A 22,762-nucleotide genomic window follows, 5' to 3' on the forward strand; every position below is an offset into this window, starting at 1 on the left:
AAAGGAGGTACAGACTGCTGAGTGATGGGAGGAGAGGCTTACAGAGCTGGGTGGGAGAACTAGCTTGGGAGCAGGGAGGACCAGCTCTGCCCAGAGGGAAGAGAGCAGGAGGAGAGGAGAGTATAAATGCAGATGGAAGCTGAGCACAGTGGCTCATGCCTGTAATTCCAGCACTTTGGGAGGCCGAGGCAGACAGATCACTTGAAGTCAAGAGTTCAAGACTAGCCTGGCCTACATGTCAAAACCCTGACTTTACTAAAAATACAAAAATTAGCCGGTTGTGGTAATGCATGCCTATAATCCCAACTATTCAGGAGGCTGAGGCAGGAGAATCACTTGAACCCGGGAGGTGGAGATTACAGTGAGCCAGGATGGCACCCTGCCCTCCAGCCTGGGCAACAGAGTGAGACTCCATCTCTAAATAAATGAATAAATAAATAAATGCAGATAGATGGGAGTCTGGGGCAGGGAGTTACAGGGGATTTTATCTAAAGCCTTTCCCTTTTTTGGGAAGCAAGTAGTGAGGCCACAAGGGCAAGGCTGGGAATAGGGACTTGAGGGTCAAAGGCATTTCAAATCACTGATTAAAGCAAACCAGGCTGGGCGTGGTGGCTCATGCCTGTAATCCCAGCACTTTGGGAGGCCTAGGTGGGCAGATCACCTGAGGTTGGTGTAATGCGTGTTGCTGATGTAAAGAGACTACTAGACAGGCTTTGCGTGGGCAACAAGGCCGTTTATTTTGTGCTTGGGTGCAAGTGGGCCAAGTCCAAGAAAGGAGTAAGGCAAAGAGAGTAGGAAAGGGGATTGGTTATATAGTTTGGGACAACCTATAAAGGTAATGCTCTATCTTGTGGGGAGGAGGAAGTCACAGGATGCATGATCACAAGGTAGGGGTCATTTATTACAAACAGACATGATCATAAAGGTGGGGAGTAGGGGTTGCAGTCAAAGGGGAGGGTGCGGTAGATTACATAGTTACAGGGGTGGGAGTCTTGAGAAACACAGTGTCCGGGGGAATTTTTTGCAAGGCTGAACAGAAATAATGGATGCAGGCTGCAGCAATTAGTTGAGGTAGGAACAAGTTGTTTTACTTCTTTCTGTGGCCACCTGATTACTTGTTGCTTCAGACTTTCTGGTTCCTGGAGACCACCCAGAGGTGTATGTGTGGGTCACCAAGGCTAAAATGGCCAGGCCTGGACTTGGAGGCCTAACAGTCGGGAGTTCGAGACCAGTCTGACCAACATGGAGAAACCCCGTATCTACTGAAAATACAAAAAAGAGCTGGGTGTGGTGGCATGTGCCTGTAATCCCAGCTACTTGGGAAGCTGAGGCAGGAGAATCGCTTGAACCCAGAAGGCGGAGGTTGCGGGGGGTGGAGATCATGCCATTACACTCTAGCCTGGGCAAAAAGAGCAAAACTTCATCTCAAAAAAAAAAAATGCCAACCACGACTGGTAGGGCAGTGGCATTGGATCCCAGTGGGACAGGAGGGCCGAGGACGTGAGAGCAGTTGGAGGGATGGACACAGGGGTTGCAGGGGGAGGGTGCTGGGCCTGGAGGAACTAGAGATAAGAGAAGGTTGATGGGAAGGAATAAATCAAGGATTGGCTCTGGAAAGGCAGGTAAGGATTAAGACGCCTGGGGTTAGAGTGAGAAGAGGGTATATGAGATTTCTTAGGAGACTGCAGTCTAATTGTGACCATGGGACTGGAAGTGAAGAGGGCATCTCTCACCTCTCTGTCAACTCCACTGACCTTCTAGTCCCTTGCCCAGAGACTGGGGGTAGGCTTGGTCCCCCGTCTCTGCCCTTCTGTCCCTTGAGTCCTTGTCTCTGAGCAGTGAAGAGGAAACCGGAGCCTCTCTCCCTGCCCGTGTCTGGTTACCAAGTTTTGGGGGCGGGCTGTCTGGTGACTGTGACCGGAGCCCGAGCGCCCTGGCCAGCTTAGTTCTATCCTAGAGAAGGACCTGATGCAGCGATTCCTGCAGCTCCCGGGGGCCGTGGTGAGGCCCGGGGTGAGAGGGGCCTGCAAAGCTGATCAAGAAGCTGCCAGCCCTGTGCTGGCACCGGAAGGTGGGCCCCCACCCTGGTACCAGGCCTTGCAGCCTGAGGAGCTTCGGTGGCTGCAGGCCCAGGAGGAAGACACGACCCCAGAAGCATCCCTGGAAGGACCTTGCCCAGAGACTGGCCAGAGCCAGAGCCAGCCACTACGGTATAGAGGGGCCCCTGGGAACCCCCCACTCACACAGCCAGCAAGGCCAGGGATGGGCAGCTGCACTCTCAGCCCAGGCCCCTTCAGGTCCCACCTCCTCAGATAGAGGTTTGGGCTCGCATTTAGGGTCCAGGCTGGGCGGAGAAGGTGGCCAGGGGCACAGTATGGGGCCTGAGAGTATGAGTGAGGAGAGATGAGGGGCTTAACTCCCTGGAGGCTCTGAGGGGAGGAGGATAGTAACATATTTGAGGGTTGAGGTCCCACCTTGACCTTTTTCTCCCCACAGTCTTCCTGCTGGAGTGGGCTCTGGGTGAGGTTTGGGGACAGGATAAAGCACAGACGGTTTGGCCAGCCACTCCCTGCCAGTGGACTGGAATTTAGGTGGGAGGGGGTGGCAGGGAGATGTGTATCAGGAGAGGTGAGCATGGCTGACTCCCAGTGCCATGCCAGACCCACTGGCTGGCTCTGGCCACCCCCAGAAGAGTACCTCAGGCCAGATCAGACTAGGGGTCAGGTCAGAGTGAGCAAGGTGTAAGGGGATCGGACCATGGGAGATTAATGTTTCATGGCCTTAGGGTGTCGTGGCTCCATCCCAGGCTCTGCCTCTTGGGAATGGAAGCTGGCAGGAGTGAGGATGAGAGGCCCAGGGCAGTCTCGACCCAGGAGGTTGCTGAGGTCTGTGTCAGTGCACCATCGACAGTCAATCCTGCCTGTGCTGTCTGCTTTTGGCCCTGTGGTCCTGCCCTCTGTCATTCCCCTTCTCTTTCAGGGGCCTGGAATGTACTCCCTAGGTTGGGTGGGGAGGATGCCCTGGGGTGTGTACATTTGACAGGTGCCTGTGGCATTTGTGGGTGTGGTGAGGAAGAACACCCAGAGTTAACGGAGATTGGGCAAACATGGCCCTCCTTCCACAGAAGCGCGGGGAAAATCTGTCCCAGGGTGACCCCTGGGGCTGGATGTATTTAATCTTAGAAGCCTACATTTATCATCAAAAATCTCAACTAGGAGTCCACTGGCCATTTTGGTGAATGAGACTGGAGAGGCCAAGTTTTGTCCAAGTTATCTGTGTATTAGATGTGACTGTGGTGTGTATGTCTGTATGGGGCGTGTGTGCGGTGTGTGTGTGTGTGTCTCTATGAGGGTCTGGGGGAGCCCGGGGAGGTCTTGTGTTGGCATATGTTTGTGGGGGACATGTGTGGTGTGTGTATGTTTCTATGAGGGTATGGAGGAGCAGGGAGGGGTTCTCATGGTGGTATGTGTCTGTAGGGGGCATGTGTGGGGTGTTTATGTCTCTATGGGGGTGTGGTGGGGTGGGGAGAGGTCTTGTGATATATATCTGTGGGGGACATGTGTGGGATATGTGTGTCTATATGAGGGTATGGAAGAGTAGGGAGAGGTCTCGTGGTGGTATATGTCCGAGGGGGTTTGTGGGTATGTAGGTGAGTTCTGTGGGAGTTTATGCGTGTAGAGTTTTTCTATGGGAGGTGTCTGTGGGGGAGTGTGTTTCTCTGGGCATTGCGTAGGCAGGGTTTTGTGTGTGTGCGTGGGTCTATGTATGGATTCTACAAGTGTCTGTGGGGCCTGTAGGTATGTTTGTGTGAGTGTGGGTTTGTCTGTGAGGTGAGGGTATGTCTGTGGTATACGTGGGTGGTATCAATGTGCAGTTGTCTGTGGGGTGTGCATACAGAGGATCCTGGGGTACAGTGTTGTGCATTCATATCTCAGGGAAGTTGGTGCCCAGCTCTGTCTTTGTTCTTAGGCCCTGGGTGCTACCCAGGCCCAGCCAGCCCAATGGTGTGTACCTATATAGGCCCATGCCCCAGGTGCCCTGAGCTCAGTCTTCTACCCACTAAGAAACTCACAGCCTGGTCTGTGTTTGGGAGGGTAACAGGGTGATTGTCTTCTGGACCTGGCTTGACCCTGGGAGAGAAGGTGTCCTCTCGTTTGGGGGGCATCCCCCCAGGTGGGGGAGTTTCAGATAACATGATGGGTTGGATATTTTCTTCTCACATGATAGCTAGCAAGGGCTTCAGATAATGCTGAAAGGCATCGTCTCTCTATTTTGCTTTCCCTCAAAAATCTCTTTAGGAAAGACAGTTTCTGAAATTCTTTGGATAGTGACTTCTTAGTGCCCCTCTTCTTTTTCATTTCACGTTAGGTACTCACGTATTGCTGCAGCCCTGTGACTCAGGCACATGTTGTGGCGGGTTCTTCTCTTCCTCTCAGCACTTGTCACTTATTTCTTAGCGTCAGCAGCAGTCATTTGCCTCTTTACGGCTGTTAATCATGCTCTTTCCTCTCCTAACACTGCTATCCCCAATTTCTGATTTTCTGTCATTTCTACATGTTGCATGTCTGTGACTAACTTTGCACATGCTGATTTTGAATTTTTAACAGTGGTGATATTTCTCAAGCTGGATTCTTGTGCCTAGGTCAAAGCTGTGGGTTACCAGAGTGTCATCTTGGAAATTAGTGTGTGTGAGTCCATACACACAGTTGCTCACCACATTTTGGGATTGCCTTGGCAACATATGAGTGCATCAGATTCGCACTTTATCAATTGCATGTAGACACAGTTTTTTTTCATGGGTTTATTCATAATTCTCTGATCACTTCTTGACCACCAGTTCAAGAAGTCCTCTGATTATGGTTAGGCCCATGGTTCACTGCACAAGGGCATCTGGCCAAGGAATACCAGCCCATGCTTCACTCACGGAATGGGGAGCAACAGCTCAGGACTGTGTCTACCTGGAGGGGCATGCAGATGGCAGATAGGCTTGCAGCAGCCGTGACGGTGAATGCTGGAGAGAGACCTTATACGTGTATATCAGTTCCTTATCTTTTCTTTCTTTTCTTTTCTTTTTTTTTTTGAGACAAGATCTCCATCTTTCCCAGGCTGGAGTGCAGTGGTGCGTCTCAGCTCACTGCAACCTCTGCCTCCTAGGTTCAAGCAATTCTCTTTCTTCTTCCTTCTTTTTTTTTTTTTTTTTTTTTTTTGTTTTGTTTTTAGTAGAGACGGGGTTTCACCATGTCGACCAGGATGGTCTTGATCCTTTTTTTTTTTTTTTTTTTTTTTTGAGAAAGAAAAAAAGAATAATAAAAAGAATAAAGAAGAGGAAGAAAGAGAAAGAGGAAGAGGGAGAGAGAATGGGGGTATTGCTTTATTGCCCGGGCTAGAATGCAGCCTAAATATGGGTATGCCTATAATTGTCCTTAATAATGGAAACATAAAATAAAATGAGGGAAGAGAATAACAAACCAGGAGCCAACCAACATTTCATTTAAACTTCTAAGTTGATATGATATGGTACTGATAAGAGTGTATATTTTGTATATTTAAAGTGGAGAGTTCTATAAATGTTAATTACGTTTACTTGTTCCAGATCTGAGTTCAAGTCCTGGATATCGTTAATTTTCTGTCTCATTGATCTGTCTAATATTAATGTTGAAGTCTCCGACTATTATTGTGTGGGAGTCTAAGTCTCTTTATTAGTCTTATATGTCTGGGTATTCCTGTATTGGGTGTGTACATATTTAGGATCTTTAGCTCTTCTTGTTGTTGCATTGATCCTTTTATCATGATATAATGTCCTTCTTTGCTTCTTTTGATCTTTGTTGCTTTAACAACTTTTATCAAAGGCAAAAATTGTAACTTCTGCTTTTTATTTATTTATTTCAGCTCTCTGTTTGGTTGGTAAATCTTTCTCCATCCCTTGTTTTGAATCTTTGTGTATCCTTGAATGTGAGATGGGTCTGGATGCAGCATACTGCATACTGATGGGTTTTAGTTTTTTATCTAAATTGTCTGTCTGTCTTTGGATTGGGGGATTTAGTCAATTTAAATTTAGAATTAACAATGATATATGGGAGTCTAATATTGCCATTTAATATTAGCTGGCTATTTTGTCCATTAGTTGATGTAAATTCTTCATTATATTGATGCTCTTTTTGGTATTTTTTAGAAAGGCTGATACTGTTTATTCCTTTCTATGTGTAGTGGTTCTTTCAGAAGCTCTTGTAAAGCAGGCCTGGTGGTGATGAAATCTCTGAGTGCTTGCTTGTTCACGAAAAACTTTACTTTTCCTTCACTTATGAAGCTTAGCTTGGCTGGATGTGAAATTCTGGGTTGAAAGTTCTTTTCTTTAAGGATGTTGAATATTGGTCCCCACTCTCTTCTGGCTTGTAGGGTTTCTGCTGAGAGATCTGCTGCAAGTCTGATAGGCTTCCCTTTGTGGGTAACCTGACCTTTCTCTTTGGCTGCCGTTAGTATTTTCTCCTTCATTTCAACCCGGGTAAATCTGACGATTATGTGCCTTGGAGTTGCTCTTCTTGAGGTATATCTTTGTGGTGTTCTCTGTATTACCTGGAGTTGAATATTATCCTGCCTTACTAGGTTGGGAAAATTTTCCTGAATAATATCCTGAAGCGTATTTTCCAGCTTGGATTCATTCTCTTCGTCACATTCAGGTACACCTATCAAGCGTAGATTAGGTCTTTTCACATAGTCCCATATTTCTTGGAGACTTTGCTCGTTCCTTTTTATCCTTTTTTCTCTAATCTTGTCTTCTTGTTTTATTTCATTGAGTTGGTCTTCGACCTCTGATATCCTTTCTTCTGCTTGATCAATTCGGCTGTTAAAACTTGTGCATACTTCACGTAGTTCTTGTATTGTGTTTTTCAACTCCATCAGTTCACTTATATTCCTCTCTAAATTGTGTATTCTTGTTAACATTTCGTCAAACCTTTTTTCAAAGTTCTTAGTTTCTCTGGATTGTGTTAGAACAAGGTCTTTTAATTCACAGAAGTTTCTTATTATCCACATTTTGAAGCCTGCTTCTGTAATTGGAACACACTCGTTCTCCATCAAGCCTTGTTTCGTTGCTGATGAGGAACTGTGATCCCCTGCTGAGGGAGAGGCGTTCTGATCTTGGGTATTCTCAGCCTTTTTTGGCTGTTTTCTTCCCTTCATTGTAGATTTATCCATGTGGTCTTTATAATTACCGTCTTTGTAACTGGGTTTCTGAGTGGACGTCCAACTTATTGATTCTCAGCGCCGAAATCTGAGCAACCCACTGCGCCGACTCCATCAGCGGTGTTAAGATTGATGGTGCTTTTCTGACTCTGCACCAAGAACCAACGCTCCGAGGCGCCAGCAAAACCGCCTTGCCGGTCACAAGAGTCGCGCTGGCGACCCGTGGGGCTCCTCCGCTGGGAATCTCCTGGTGCGTGAGCAACAAGAATTCATGTGTAGGTGTGGTGTCCTCTCCTTTGCGCTTTCACTGGGAGCTACAATCCCGAGCTGCTAGTGATCAGCCATCTTGGATCTCTCGGTTCAAGCAATTCTCGTGCCTCGGCCTCCTGAGTAGCTGGGATTACAGGTGTGCACCACCATGCCTGGCTAATTTTTGTATTTTTAGTAGCGATCGGGTTTCACCATGTTGGACAGGCTGGTCTCAAATTCCTGACCTCAAATGATCTGCCCAACTTAGCCTCCCAAAGTGCTGGAATTATAAGGGTGAGCCACCGCACCCAGCATCTATTTTGAATATTGAACTTTGATTTACCGTATCCTAAATATTTTCCCTTTTGTTGTTATTATGGGCTGAATTATGTCCCTCCAAAGTGCGTATGTTGAAGACCTAACCATCAGTACCTCAGAATGTTACCTTTGAGGTGATTAAGTTAAAATGAGGTTATTAAGGGGGGCCCTTATCCACTATCGCTGACTTCTCTATAAGAAGAGGAAATTTGAATATAGGGAAAACTATGTGAAGACATAGAGAAGATGGTTGTAAGAGTCAGAAAAACCCAAGTTTCTTCTACTCTTATACACACTACTCACCAGAGAATGCTTCACCTCTGGCCACAGAAATGGGTGGGGATTTCTCCCCACCAACAACCTATTCTCCAGTGGACACCTAGTGGGTGTCTTCTAGTTCAAGTCAATCTACCTGGAGCAGTGTTAGATTTTTAGGTTAAGGGTTCAGTCCCACAAGACTGCCCTCCGCTTCAGATGCCAGTTGCACATGGTAAGGTGTCACCTATACTTCCAACCAACTGGCTATAAATCAGGGGTTCCCATGCCCACCTCCTTGGGTTCAGCTCTGTGAGTGGCTCACAGAACTCAGGAAAACTTTACTTACATTTACCCATTTATTATAAAGGATACGGACAAACACCAGATGAAGAGATGCATAGGGAGAGGTATGGAAGGAGGGGTGCAGAGCTCCCATGCTCTCTCCAGGTGCCTCACCCTCCAGGCACCTTCACATGTTCCGTAGTCTAGAAGCTCTCCAAACTCTGTGCTTTTGGGTTTTTATGAAGTCTTCATGATTCATCTTATCTTTGGCCATGTGATCAACTCAGCTGTGAGCCCCACTCCCCACTCTCCAGAGGTCAAATGGTGGGATTGAAAGTTTCAACCTTTGGCTGGGCGCAGTGACTGATGCCTGTAATCCCAGCACTTTGAGAGGCCAAGGCGGACAGATCACTTGAGGTTGGGAGTTCGAGACCAACCTGGCCAACATGATGAAACCTCATCTCTACTAAAAATACAAAAATTAGAGGCCGGGCACGGTGGCTCAAGCCTGTAATTCCAGCACTTTGGGAGGCCGAGGCGGGTGGATCACGAGGTCAAGAGATCGAGACCATCCTGGTCAACATGATGAAACCCTGTCTCTACTAAAAATACAAAAATTAGCTGGGCATGGTGGCGTGTGCCTGTAATCCCAGCTACTCAGGAGGCTGAGGCAGGAGAATTGCCTGAACCCAGGAGGCGGAGGTTGCAGTGAGCCGAGATCGTGCCATTGCACTCCAGCCTGGGTAACAAGAGCGAAACTCCGTCTCAAAAAAAAAAAAAAAAAAAAAAAATTAGTCAGGCGTGGTGGCAGGTGCCTATAGTCCCAGCTACTGGGGAGGCTGGGGCTGGAGAATCACTTCAACCCAAAAGGTGGAGGTTGCAGTGAGCCAAGATCGCACCACTGCACCACTCCAGCGTGGGTGACGGAGCGAGACTCAGTGTCATCAAAAAAAATTCCAAGCATCCAATAACAAAAGAGGCTCCTATCACCCAGGAAATTCCAAGGAATTTAGGCATTCCATGTCAGATGTTCCTATCACTCGGGAAGTTACAAAAGTCTTAGGATCTCTGCTTGAGAAACTGGGTGGAAGACTAAATATTAGAACAAATGTTCTCCTAGCATCCCTGTCATCAAGAGTTTTAGGAGCTCTGTCTCAGAAGTGGGATATAGAGACCAAATATGTATTTCTTTACAATTTCACAAGAGCCATCTACAAGCCAAAGAAAGAGGTCCTAGAAGAAACCAATCCTCCTAAAACCTTAATATCAGACTTTCAGCCTCCAGAACTGTGAGCAAATAAATTTATGTTGTTTAAGCCACCATCTGTACTACTTTTTTTTTTTTGAGATAAGATCTTGCTTTGTTGCCTAGGCAGGAGTGTAGTAGCACAATCATAGCTCCCTGTAGCCTCCAACATCTCAGTGCATGCGATCCTCCCACCTCAGCCTCCTGAGTGGCTGGCACTACAGGCATGTGCCACCAGGCCTGGCTAATTTTTAAATTTTTGTAGAAACAGGATCTGACTATGTTGCCCAGGCTGGTTGTAACTCCTGAGCTCAAGCAATCTTCCTGCCTTTGTCTTCCAAAGTGCTGGGATTATAAGTATGAGCCACCATGCCTAGCCTATGGTTCTTTGTTATGGTGGTTCTAGGAAGCTAGTATAGTTGCCTTATTTTTCTCATAAATTTAGTTTTTATATACCAAAGTTTAAGAATTAAACCTAGGCTTGGTACAGTGGCTCACACCTGTAATCCCAGCACTTTGGGAGGCGAAGGCAGGCAAATCACCTGAGATCAGGAGTTTGAGAGCAGCCCGGCCAACACGGGGAAATCCTATCTCTACTAAAAATACAAAAAAAATTAGCCAAGTGCAGTGGTGCACACCTGTAATCTCAGCTACTCAGGAGGCTGAGGCATAATAATCACTGGAACCCGGGAGGTTGAGGCTGCAGTGAGCCAAGACTGCGCCCCTGCACTCCAGCTTGGATGACAGTGTGTGACTTCATCTCAAAACAACAATAACAACAACAACAAAATTAAACCTAGCCATATTGTTGCTAATAATTTTATGACCTTAATAAACTTTTCCCTTCCTATTTAAAAATAATTTAGTCTGGGCGCAGTGGCTCACACCTGTAATCCCAGCACTTTGGGAGGCCGAGGCGGGTGGATCACGAGGTCAAGAGATCAAGACCATCCTGGTCAACATGGTGAAACCCTGTCTCTACTAAAAATACAAAAATTAGCTGGGCATGGTGGCGTACGCCTGTAGTCCCAGCTACTAGGGAGGCTGAGGCAGGAGAATTGCCTGAACCCAGGAGGCGGAGGTTGTGGTGAGCCGAGATCGCGCCATTGCACTCCAGCCTGGGTAACAAGAGCAAAACTCTGTCTCAAAAAAAAAAAAAATTAATAATAATAATAATTTAACTGTTAAGCAAATGTGGGATTTATTTTGGGGTGAAATATGTATACAAGTTAAATTATTCGCTGCTGGCCGGGTGCAGTGGCTTGCACCTGTAATCCCAGTGCTTTGGGAGGCCAAGGCAGGTGAATCACTTGAGGTCAGGAGTCCAGCCTGACCAACATGGTGAAACCCCATCTCTATTAAAAATACAGAATTAGCTGGGCTATGTGGAAGGCTCAGACAGGAGACTCCCTTGAACCAGGGAGGCAGAGGTTACAGTGACCCAAGATCGAGTCATTGCACTCCAGCCTGCGCAACAAGAACAAAATTCCATCTCAAAAAAAAAAAAAAAAGAAAGAAAAAGAAAAAAATTTTGCTGCAAAGCAGTTGTCCCAATAACATTTATTAAAGGATTGGGGAAAAGGTTCTTTCTTCCTTAGGTGAGTTATTGATTCCTAATTTATCAAGCTGGACCTTTTATGAAATTCCCCCCATGACCTTTGAATTTCCATTTTTAACCTGGTACCATATAGCTTTTATCATTGTCTCATGGTTTTATGTTTTGAAGTCCAATAGGATGAGTTGTCTATCATTATTCCCTTCTTTTCCCAAAAAGATTCTTTGGAGTTCTTACCTACTGATTTTTTTTTTCCAGATGAATTTTGCTGTCACTTCACAAAGTCTGACAAAATGTTCCCTTTGAAATTTCAACGTCTTAAAATGAAGTATGAGATCTAAAAAAAGAAAGAAACCTGCGTATTTGGTTCAGTCACTACCCTTATTCTTCTCAGCCAAGTGCAAGGGATCACTTACTCAAATCTTTACTCATCCCACTAGGGTTTAATAACTTCCTTGAATGACTGTTCAGTGTTGAGTGACATGTCTGGCTTTTATTGTGAGGCCATCTATGGAGTCTCTGGGATGCTTCCAGCCCTGCAATCAGTTTGGTCTGAGGTCAGGACTTGGAAACATACTGGAGGCAGGGCAGGGGCACCCTGCTCTTGTTTTGGCACCTGCCTCTTTTCTGCCTGTCCTTCTTATCCATCCAGCTGGTCCTGTTCCCTGAACAAAGTCTATACTTTCCCACCCTGAAGCCTTCCTGTTGTCTTCTGGCTCTCTGTTCCTGGCTGCATTCACTTCCTACACTACTGTATCAAAGTACCACAGTTGGGTTGCTTGGGACAATAGAAATGAATGGTCTCACAGCTCTGGAGGCCAAAAGTCTGAACTCAATGTATTGGCAGGACCATGCTCCCTCTAAAAGCCATAGGGGAATCTTTCCTTGCCCCTTGTAGCTTCTGATTGTTTGCTGGCAGTCTCTAGTGTTCCCTGGCTTATAGATGCATCTCTCTACTCCTCTGCCTTCACATGGTCTTCTCCCTGTGTCTGTCTCTTTAAGTGCCTTTTTTTTTTTTAAATTTCAATTTAATCTATTTTTGGTAGACACATTGTGTCACCATGTTGCCCAGGCTGGCCTTGAACTCTAGGGCTTAAGTGATCCTCCTGCCTTGGCTTCCCAAAGTGCTGGGATTATAGGCATAAGCCACCTCACCTAGCCTACATGGCAGTCTTCTTGTGGGAAATCAGAATATGGGACTAAGAGACCCACTCTACTAGAGTGGAATTGCATTTAACTAAGTATATCTGCAACAACAACTCTGTTTCAAAATATGGTTACATTCTGAGGTACTAGGGGTTAAGATGTAAACATATGCTTTTTAGGAGGGACACAGCTCAACCCATAATATTAGCTAGCTACATGTTTCCCCTGATCTGTGCTCTGGTCCCTCCTCAGGTTGGGTCCTGCCTGAGCCTCCCCTGGCCATGTCCCTTCTTTCTGCCTGGACCCTCCTGATTAATACCCCATCCCCAGCCTTGTGCCCTCAGCTGACCCCTTGTGCCTCCCACCAGGCATGATGACCTGAAGGAGATGCTGGACACCAACAAGGATTCCCTCAAGCTGGAGGCCATGAAGAGGATTGTGGCGGTGAGAGGGGCAGGAAGGGGCCTCCCTTGGGGTGGGGCCTGGGTGTCCAAGAGCAGCTCTCCTTAGCTCCTTGTGGACCTTCCCCTAATCAGTGTTGTGCCTCCCTCCTCGTCCCTCTTCTCCTACCTTGACCCCACCACCCAGATGATTGCCCGAGGAAAGAATGCTTCAGACCTGTTTCCCGCAGTGGTGAAGAACGTGGCCTGCAAGAACATAGAGGTGAGCACTACCCAGCGAGGGATGGCTTGTCCTCACCTCTCTGGGGACCAAACTCAAGTGTGGGGTCAGGAAGGAAATGATTCAGCCTCTGGGGGCTCAACCTGCTCAGAAATGTCCCTGAGCCAGGAGAAGACACTGTCTCCATGTCCCTGAACTGGATGTGGATCAGGGTAAAGGACCTGGATACACTCGGGAGTGCTCTCTCCCACTGGAAGAATTTGTCCTGTGAACCACAGCTGGCTGGGGTGATAATATCCCAGGGGTAGGTGGGGCAGGCACGGGTTCCTGCTGAGAAGCCTTCTGCTGAGAAACCTCCTCTTCCCAGGTAAAGAAGCTTGTCTACGTGTACCTGGTACGCTACGCTGAGGAGCAGCAAGACCTGGCCCTGCTGTCTATCTCCACCTTCCAACGTGGCCTAAAGGTCAGGGGTCTCAGTTTGCCTCCCAGGGCCTGGGCCTCGTTGGTGCTGTACTGGAGGAGTAGGCCCAGGGAGAGGCCATGTGCATGGGAGTGGGCTCTGTAGTCCCCTTCCTACCTGCCCAAAGTTGGGAGGGTCACAGTCAGGAGAGGCCAGCCAGACACTCATAGAGTGGAAGCCAGGCTCAGAAGGTGCAGAAGAGATGAAGTGGGTATCCAAGGCCCCTGTCTCTCCTCCTCCCAGGAGCCTATGGTAATGGCTGCCTCTAGTATGACCCACTTGAGTCCCTGGAGAGTGGAGAGTCTCTGACAATGGAGAGCCCCTTAGCCCTCACCCCGCTTTGTGTAAAGGTGTGAATAGTGGTCCACAGCCAGGTAGAATTCAACCTTTAGCATGGCCTGAATCTACCACTCCATTCTCACCTTTTGTTTCATTTTGCCCAAGGCTTCTAGTTGGATTCACATATGTTAGATGCATGCAGACGTCTCCACTGAGGGCTTTTCTGGTTAGTCTAAGATATCTTGAGAGTAAATGTAGCCATATCAAGGCCATTCTCTCTCCCCAAATCAGCTTTTTCAGCTCTGATTACAACCATTAACTCCCCTATTTTCGCATACCTTTATTTATTTATTTATTTATTTATTTATTATTTATGAGACAGGGTCTCACTCTGTTGCCCAGGCTGGAGTGCAGTGGTATAATCACGGCTCACTGCAACCTCGACCTCCTTGAGTTCAGGTGATTCTCCCACCTTTGTCTCCTGAGTAGCTGCGACTACAAGTGTGCACCACCATGCCTAGCTAATTTTTTTGTAGTTTTTGTAGAGTCGGGATTTCGCCATGTTGCCCAGGCTGGTCTCAGACTCCTGGGCTCAAGTGGCCTCAGCCTCCAAAAGTGCTGGGATTACAGGCATGAGCCCCTGCTTTTAGTTCACATTTCTGTGAGAGATTCTGAAAGGTGTAGCTCATTTTTTCATATCCAGAAGTTCTGTAGGTTGTTGGGCAGACAGAATTGATTGCTCAAGTCCAGGGCCCACCCCTTGTCCAATCTGCTATGGCCAGCAAGTGGAGTTGACAGTCAGCTTCTTTGGGGCAAGGGTAGAAAGCATGGTCACTTGCATATACAGTTCATTCATTTAGCAAATACTTGGGTGTCTCCATGCCACACATTGTGCTAGGTATCTTTTTAGAAGTCAAAACCAGGGAATCCATCTTAGATTGGCAAGTAATCTTTTGGTTTGAATAAGGGTTAAGTCATTTTATAAAAACTAATCTGAAATTGTTACAGATTTTCACCTACAGTCTCTACCAACTGCTCCCTTCCCCCTTTTAGAAAACCAGAGCGCATTTAGTCCAACTTGATGTGATAATTTCTTTCTGCAAAGTGCCAAATAGTATTTTAGATTTTGTAGGACATATAGTCTCAACTAGGCAATCACTCAATTTTGCCTTTATGGTGCAAAAGTAGCTATAAACAAGTGGGCGTGGCCATGTTCCAATAAATCTATATAAAAAACAGGCAATAGGTGGATTTTATCTGAGGGCTGTAGCATGCCAGCTTTTGCTCTAGAACATCTCTGACAGGTCATCTTTTCTGATAGGGACCTCACTCCTTCATAAGGCAACTTGCTCCATCTCAAGACAACGACCACTATTTGGGGTGTTTTTTAAACCACTATATTTTGTTGAAACCTCCACAACTATAATTTTAAAAAATTGATTTCAGGCCAGATATGTGGCTCATGCCTGTAATCCCAGGACTTTGGGAAGCTGAGGCGGGCAAATCACGAGGTCAGGAGTTTGAAACGAGCCTGGCCAACACAGTGAAACCCCATCTCTACTAAAAATACAAAAATTAGCTGGATGTGATGGCAGGTGTGATCCCAGCTACCTGTGAGGCTGAGGCAAGAGAATCGCTTGAACCTGGGAGGCGGAAGTTGCAGAGAGCCGAGATTGTGCCACTGCACTTCATCCAGCCCAGGCGACAGTGCAAGACTGTCTCAAAAAAAAAAATTGATTTCAAGCTATATTGCATAATGACTATGCGTGTGAATAGCCACTGTACTCCAGCCTGGGCAACATAGGGAGACCCTGTATCTAAAAAATAAAAAATAAAATAAACTACAGGTTCACCAAAGGCATAAAGAATAATATAATGAATATCCATACATCCAGCATAAGAAATGAAACTAATTACATTTCTCAAACAGTCAAAGCCTCCTATGTGTCTTCTCTTGTTTGTCATTCATATGTATGTCTTTATTCCTGTACTTCTAATTTACATATTCCTAAGCAATATAAAATATTTTGTAAATGGTGTCATCGGCCGGGCGCGGTGGCTCAAGCCTGTAATCCCAGCACTTTGGGAGGCCGAGGCGGGTGGATCACAAGGTCAAGAGATCGAGACCATCCTGGTCAACATGGTGAAACCCCGTCTCTACTAAAAATACAAAAAATTAGCTGGGCATGGTGGCACGTGCCTGTAGTCCCAGCTACTCAGGAGGCTGAGGCAGGAGAATTGCCTGAACCCAGGAGGCGGAGGTTGCGGTGAGCCGAGATCGCGCCATTGCACTCCAGCCTGGGTAACAAGAGTGAAACTCCGTCTCAAAAAAAAAAAAAACCAAAAAAAAAACCCAAAATGGTGTCATCATACTATATATGTATTCCTTTAAAACTTGTTTTCTTTTTTGTTGTCACTGACTTTTGGTCTCTCCTGTACATTGGAACCAATCATTTCAACCCAGCCTTCTCCCTTCTTTTTATCAGCCCAAGCTAGGGCTGTGTTCACTTTCTTAGGAGACCCATCATGTAATCAAACCTCTGACTGGCAAGCAGGTGATCCAGGTCACCCTACATCCTGTCTTTGTACAGTTGGTCCCTTGAACCCCCTATGAAACCCTGCTCTATTTGATTTTTAGCAGTTTAGCACAGGGTCCAAGCCAGGGTGATTCTGACTCTTAATTATGTCCCTCCTGATTTTGTGTCTTCTTTCAAGATACTGATAAGCTATTTGGACCAGGCATAGTATGTTTCCAGGTTGACAGTGATCTGTTAATAAACCTTCCCCAAGTACATTTCACCAAGTTGTAGACCCACCTGACTGTACAGACAGATGGCATTTTTCTATCTTGTTAAGAAGGCTCTTATTTAATAGCAAAAACTAAATAAATAAATGACACTTTTCATGAGCAAAGAGTTGTGGGTGACACAGAGATAAAACAGATGTGAATTCTGCTCTTAAAAATGCTTGGCTCTTAGGTGAACCAAAAGGCCTACCCAAAAAATGGCAATGCAGGAAATGCTATGAGATTTCCACAAACATCGCTGAAATAAAGATACACAGTACTAATATCTACTGGCCTAGATACCCCATCAAAAAGGAAAACAGATTTTTTTTTATAACTTTCTGTGAATCTGTAATCATTTCCTAAGTAAAATGTTCATACACACAAAAAAAGGAAAACAGGTTTTAGCAGTTGATGTGATTGTTTCTAAAAAAACACAGACTCCTTTCTTTTTAATAAATGCTTCTAACCCATCTGTTTAAAAGTCAGTTGCAGAATTTTGTCGGGAATTAGCATTAGCTTTACCTGCAATTGTGAGGATCTTGTTTTTCTCCATTTCAGAAAGTCAGGGTAACATCTGTTCTTTAGTGTCCCTATTTCCATCATTCTCTAAAATTCATAGTTCAGGCACACCTCATTTTATTGTACTTTGCTTTATTGCACTTTGCAGATACTGTACTTTTTACAAATTGAGATTGTGCCACTGCACTTCATCACTTGGTTTGTGGCAACCCTACATCACTCAAGTCTATCAGTGTCATTTTTCCAACAGTATGTCCACATTGTGCCTCTGTCACATTCTGGTAATTCTCACAATATTCCGAACTTCTTAATGATTATTATATCTGTTATGGTGATCAGTGATCTTTGATGTTACTATTGTAATTGTTTTGGGGTGCCACAAACCATGCCCAGAGATGACAGTGCAATTAATTGATAAATGTTGTATGTGTTCTGATGGTTCCCCCATCTCCTTTACCTTGGGCCTCTTTCTTCCCTGAGACAAGAATATTGAAACTAGACCAACTAATTACCTTACAATGGCCTGTAAGTGTTCAGCTGAAAGGAGCAACCACACATCTCTCAATTTAAATCAAAAGCTAGAAATGGTTAGGCTTAGTGAAGAAGGTAGTGGAGGTTGGCTTATGAAATTCAAGTACAGAAGCCATCTCCATAACATAAAAAAGCAAAGTGAAGCGAAAGTACTGATGGAAAAGCTACAGCAAGTTGTCCAGAAGATCTAGCTCAGATCATTGATGAAAGTGACTGTGTTCAATAAGAGATGCTCAATGTAAATGAAACACCCTCTTACTGGAAGAAGATGCCATCTAGGATTTTCCTAGCTAGAGAGGAGAAGTCAATGCCTGGCTTTAAAAAAACAGGCTGGAGGCCGGGCATGGTGGCTTACGCCTGTAATCCCAGCACTTTGGGAGCCTAGGCAGCTGGATCATGAGATCAGCAGATCGAGACCATCTTGGCCAACATAGTAAAACCCTGTCTCTACCAAACACACACACACACACACACACACAATTAGCTGGGTGTGATGGCACATGCCTGTAGTCCTAGCTACTCAGGAGGCTGAGGCAAAAGAATTACTTGAACCTGGCAGAGGTTGCAGTGAGCTGAGATCGAGCCACTGTACTCCAGCCTGGTGACAGGGAGACTTCGTCTCCAAAAAAATTTTTTTTAATTAAATAAAATAAAAAACAGGCTGACTCTTGTTAGGGGCTAATGCAGCTGGTGACTTTAAGTTGAGGCCAGTGCTCATTGACCATTCTGAAAATTCTAGGGTCCTTAAGAATTATGGCAAATCTACTCTGCCTGTGCTCTGTCAATGGAACAACAAAGCCATGACAGCACATCCGTTTGCAGTTATGGTTTACTGAATTTTTTAAGCCCATTGTTGATGCTTAGAGAAAAAGATTCCTTTCATAACATTACTGCTCACTGACAATGCACTTGGTCACTCAAGAGCTTTGATGGAGATGTACAAGGAGATTAATGATTTCATGCCTGCTAACACAGATCAGTTCTCAGCCTATGGATCAAGGAGTAATTTTGACTTTAAAGTCTTTTTTTTTTTCACCTTAAAGGCTGCTAGCTTTGACTTTAAAGTCTTATTTAAGAAATACATCTCGCCGGGCGCGGTGGCTCAAGCCTGTAATCCCAGCACTTTGGGAGGCCGAGGCGGGTGGATCACGAGGTCGAGAGATCGAGACCATCCTGGTCAACATGGTGAAACCCCGTCTCTACTAAAAGTGCAAAAAATTAGCTGGGCATGGTGGCACGTGCCTGTAATCCCAGCTACTCAGGAGGCTGAGGCAGGAGAATTGCCTGAGCCCAGGAGGCGGAGGTTGCGATGAGCCGAGATCGCGCCATTGCACTCCAGCCTGGGTAACAAGGGCGAAACCCCGTGTCAAAAAAAAAAAAAAAAAAAAAAAAAAAAAAAAAAAAAAGAAATACATCTCGTGGCGGGGTACAGTGGCTCATGCCTGTAATCTCAGCACTTTGGGAGGCTGAGGCAGGCAGATCACAAGGTTAAGAGATCAAGACCATCCTGGCCAACATAGTGAAACCCTGTCTCTACTAAAAATACAAAAAAGCTGGGTGTGGTGGTGTGCTTATGTAGTCCCAGCTACTCAGGAGGCTGAGGCAGGAGAATCGCTTGAGCCTGGGAGGTGGAGGTTGTGGTGAGCTGAGATCGCACCACTGCACTTCAGCCTGGTGATAGAGTGAGACTCCATCTTAAAAAAAAAAAAAAAAAGACATTTCATAAGGCTAGAGCTGCCATAGATAGTGATTCCTCTCACGGATCTGTGCAAAGTAAATTGAAAACCTGAAACACCCGGATTCACCCTTCTAGATGCCATTGGGAACATGATTTGTGGGAGGAGGTCAAAAGATTAACATGAACAGGAGTTTGGAAGAAGTCGACTGCAAGCTCCATGGATGACTTTGAGGCGTTCAAGACTTCCGTGGAGAAAGTAACTACATATGTGGTGGAAATAGTGACAGAAGCAGAATGAAAAGTGAACTGAAAATGTGACTGAATTGCCGCAATCTCATAATGAAACTTGAACGGATGAGGCTTGCTTCTTAGGGATGAACAAAGTGTTTTCTTAAAATGGAATCTACTCCTGGTGCAGATGCTGTGAACACTGTTGAAATGACAACAAAGGATTTAGAAAATTACATAAACTTAGTTGATAAAACAGAATTTAAGAGGACTGACTAAAAAAAAATTTTTTTTTTGGTAGAGACTGGGGTCTCCCTGTGTTGCCCAGGCCAGTCTTAAACTCCTAGGCTCAAGCAATCTTCCTACCTCAGCCTCTCAGAGTGTTGGGATTACAGGCACGAGCCATCACGCCCAGTGTACTTTTTTTTTTTTTTTGTAAAGACATAATGCTACTGCATGCTTAGTAGACTACAGTATAAACTTTTGTTCTTGCTTGGATATAGGATCTCACTCTGTTGCTTAGTCTAAAGTGCATTGGCATGAACATACATAGCTCATTTTGGCCTCAAACTCCCTGGGCTCAAGTTAATTCTCTCATCTCAGGTTCCCAAGTAGTTATAATTATAAACAACTTGTATGCACCAGGAAACCAAAACCTTTATGTGACTCATTTTAGTGCGACATTTGCTTTATTGCTGAAGTCTAGAATCAAACCCACAACATCTCGGAGGTATGCCTGTAATTTACAGCTGCTGCTGATAGTGGGAAGACAGTCCTAAGCCGCATGATCACAGTACAGTGTAACTAATGCTTTTGTAAGTTCTGTATAGGATGCGATAGAAATAAAGAGGAAGGGCTTGAGGCTGGGTGCGGTGGCTCACGTCTGTAATCCCAGCACTTTGGGAGGCTGAGGCGGGCAGATCACTTGAGGCCAGGAGTTCAAGACCAGCCTGGCCAACATGGTGAAACCCCATATCTACTAAAAATACAAAACATTAGCTGGGCATTGGTGGCATGTGCCTGTAGTCCCAGCTACCCAGGAGGCTGAGGCAGGAGAATCGCTGGAACCCAGGAGGCAGAGGTTTCAGTGAGCCGAGATTGTGCCACTGCACTCTAGCCTGGGTGACAGAGTAAGACTCCATCTCAAAGAAAGAAAAAAAAAAAATAAGAAGGAAGGGGCTACACACCTATCCTCTTTTAAACACTGTGGAAGAACAGCAGCTTTTGCAATAATTGCTGGGAGAAGGGAGCAAAAGGCTGAACTCCAGAAGGAAGACCAGCTTGCATCTGCTGGGCAGTCACCTCAGGCATTAAAACAGACACCCTCCAAAAAACCCTTACAAGGAACAGGAACTGTTTTAGGTGTTTCAACAACTTTAGGTGTTCTAAAATTTTTTCAGTTTTTCTGGAAGTGAAGCTGCCTATTGCAACACCTGTTGGGGTGTCAGATTTCTGCAACCAGAGCCAAAATTGTCTCCCATGTACCCAGCACTGGCACACCATCCAGGCTCCGTTCAGGGGGCAGGGAAGCAAGAGCTGGTGGTCGCCAGGGACAGTGACTTCCAAAGGTGTGGCCTCCCCCATCAGGGCACCTGGTGACCTTTCATAGCTCTGCCTCTACCTCTGCCTCTAGGACCCCAACCAGCTGATTCGTGCCAGTGCCCTCCGTGTCCTCTCTAGCATCCGTGTGCCCATCATAGTGCCCATCATGATGCTAGCTATCAAGGAAGCCGCCTCGGACATGTCACCCTATGTGCGGAAAACAGCTGCTCACGCCATCCCTAAACTCTACAGGTATGCCCAGCCCTGTCCCATGCTCCCCAGGGGGCTGGCTCCTAGTTCCCAACCCACCGCTGTCCTTTCCTAAGTCTTGCCCTTTGCTTCTCAGAGGGTTTGGGGAAGGCATTTTGGGGAACTGACAGAGATGGAGGAGAGCAATAGGGTTGGGGTGCAGGGGGTGAGCATGGCTTGGGCAGATACTGGGAAAGGCCGAGAAGGGCAACCTCCCCTAACCGATTTCTCCCTCAGTTTGGACTCTGACCAGAAGGATCAGCTGATAGAAGTCATTGAGAAGCTTCTGGCCGACAAGACCACGGTGAGTGTATGGAGGCACTCCGGGAAAGGTAGTGACCGACAGCCGGCCTTCCATCTTTCGCGTTCACCCTCTCGCCTTTGTTCTTTCCCCAGCTGGTGGCCGGCAGCGTGGTGATGGCCTTCGAAGAGGTCTGCCCCGAGCGCATCGACCTGATTCACAAAAACTACCGGAAACTCTGTAACCTACTGATCGACGTGGAGGAGTGGGGCCAGGTGGTCATCATCAGCATGCTCACCCGCTACGCCCGCACACAGTTCCTGAGCCCCACCCAGAACGTGAGTGGACCCCGCCCCGGCAGAGCGGGCGGCAGGGCGTCCCGGGAGGCGCCCACAGGCCCGTCGGTCTCCCCATCCAGGAATCCCTGCTAGAGGAGAACGCGGAGAAAGCCTTTTACGGCTCGGAGGAGGATGAGGCCAAGGGCGCGGGATCGGAGGATGCGGCCGCCGCGGCGCTCCCCACCCGAAAGCCCTACGTCATGGACCCGGACCACCGGCTGCTGCTGCGCAACACCAAGCCCCTGCTGCAGAGCCGCAGCGCCGCAGTGGTCATGGCGGTGGCGCAGCTCTACTTCCACCTGGCCCCCAAGGCGGAGGTGGGCGTCATCGCCAAGGCGCTTGTGCGCCTGCTGCGCAGTCACAGGTGCGCCCAGTCCTCGCCCCCCACCTCCCGCCCTAGTCCCGCGCCGCCCGGCCCCGCCCCCCCACACCCAGCAGCCGCCTTCTCATCGGCGGCTCTACCCGCAGCCACTTGCCCCACCTTCCCCTCATCCGCTGCCTCTGTCCCTCTGACCCATCCTCTCCGCAGTGAGGTGCAGTACGTCGTGCTCCAGAACGTGGCCACCATGTCCATCAAGCGCCGGGTGAGCCTGAGACCGCGGGCCTGTCCTCGCAGTCCGAGGGCCGCTTCTGCAGGCTCTGGAGGTGCTGTCGGGCTGGGACCCGGACCGCGGAAAGCGAAAATAGAAGAATACCCTGGCTGTGCGGAGGACGGGGCAGGGGAGACCGCAAACACAGATAGGGAGCAGGGCCTGGATCCTGAGGGGCCGCTGAGGTGGGATGCCCAGTGGAAAACGAGCTGGTCAGATCTGAGATGGACAAGGGAAGACTTGAGGAGTGGAGGGCAGTGGTGAGGAGTGAAGGATCCCGGGCGCTGGGTCAGGATAGGAGGGGTGTCTCTGGGCAGCCAGGCAGGCGTGGGGCAGCGGTGGAGCTCCCTGACTGCCTCTCTTGTGCCAGGGTATGTTTGAGCCCTACCTGAAGAGCTTCTACATCAGGTCCACCGACCCCACCCAGATCAAGATCCTGAAGGTGAGTGAAGCACAGAAGTG

At 47.1% G+C, this 22,762-nt stretch overlaps 1 protein-coding gene across 3 annotated transcripts in view; it reads left to right on the forward strand.

Annotated features, from left to right (window-relative positions):
- AP3B2 (adaptor related protein complex 3 subunit beta 2) overlaps window positions 1-22,762 on the forward strand; it is a 43,817-nt gene that overhangs the window by 2,619 nt on the left and 18,436 nt on the right. For 2 of the 3 annotated variants that reach the window (XM_039479856.2, XM_074399952.1), the window contains exons 2-10: window positions 12,605-12,680; window positions 12,825-12,899; window positions 13,225-13,320; window positions 20,974-21,134; window positions 21,369-21,435; window positions 21,528-21,710; window positions 21,791-22,074; window positions 22,240-22,294; window positions 22,671-22,742. In XM_039479856.2, the coding sequence (XP_039335790.1) occupies window positions 12,605-12,680; window positions 12,825-12,899; window positions 13,225-13,320; window positions 20,974-21,134; window positions 21,369-21,435; window positions 21,528-21,710; window positions 21,791-22,074; window positions 22,240-22,294; window positions 22,671-22,742 (1,069 nt within the window). The other variant, XM_074399953.1, reaches the window with a different exon arrangement.

The sequence above is a fragment of the Saimiri boliviensis genome, chromosome 5 (genome assembly GCF_048565385.1).
Source record: "Saimiri boliviensis isolate mSaiBol1 chromosome 5, mSaiBol1.pri, whole genome shotgun sequence".
NCBI classification, from domain to species: domain Eukaryota; kingdom Metazoa; phylum Chordata; class Mammalia; order Primates; family Cebidae; genus Saimiri; species Saimiri boliviensis.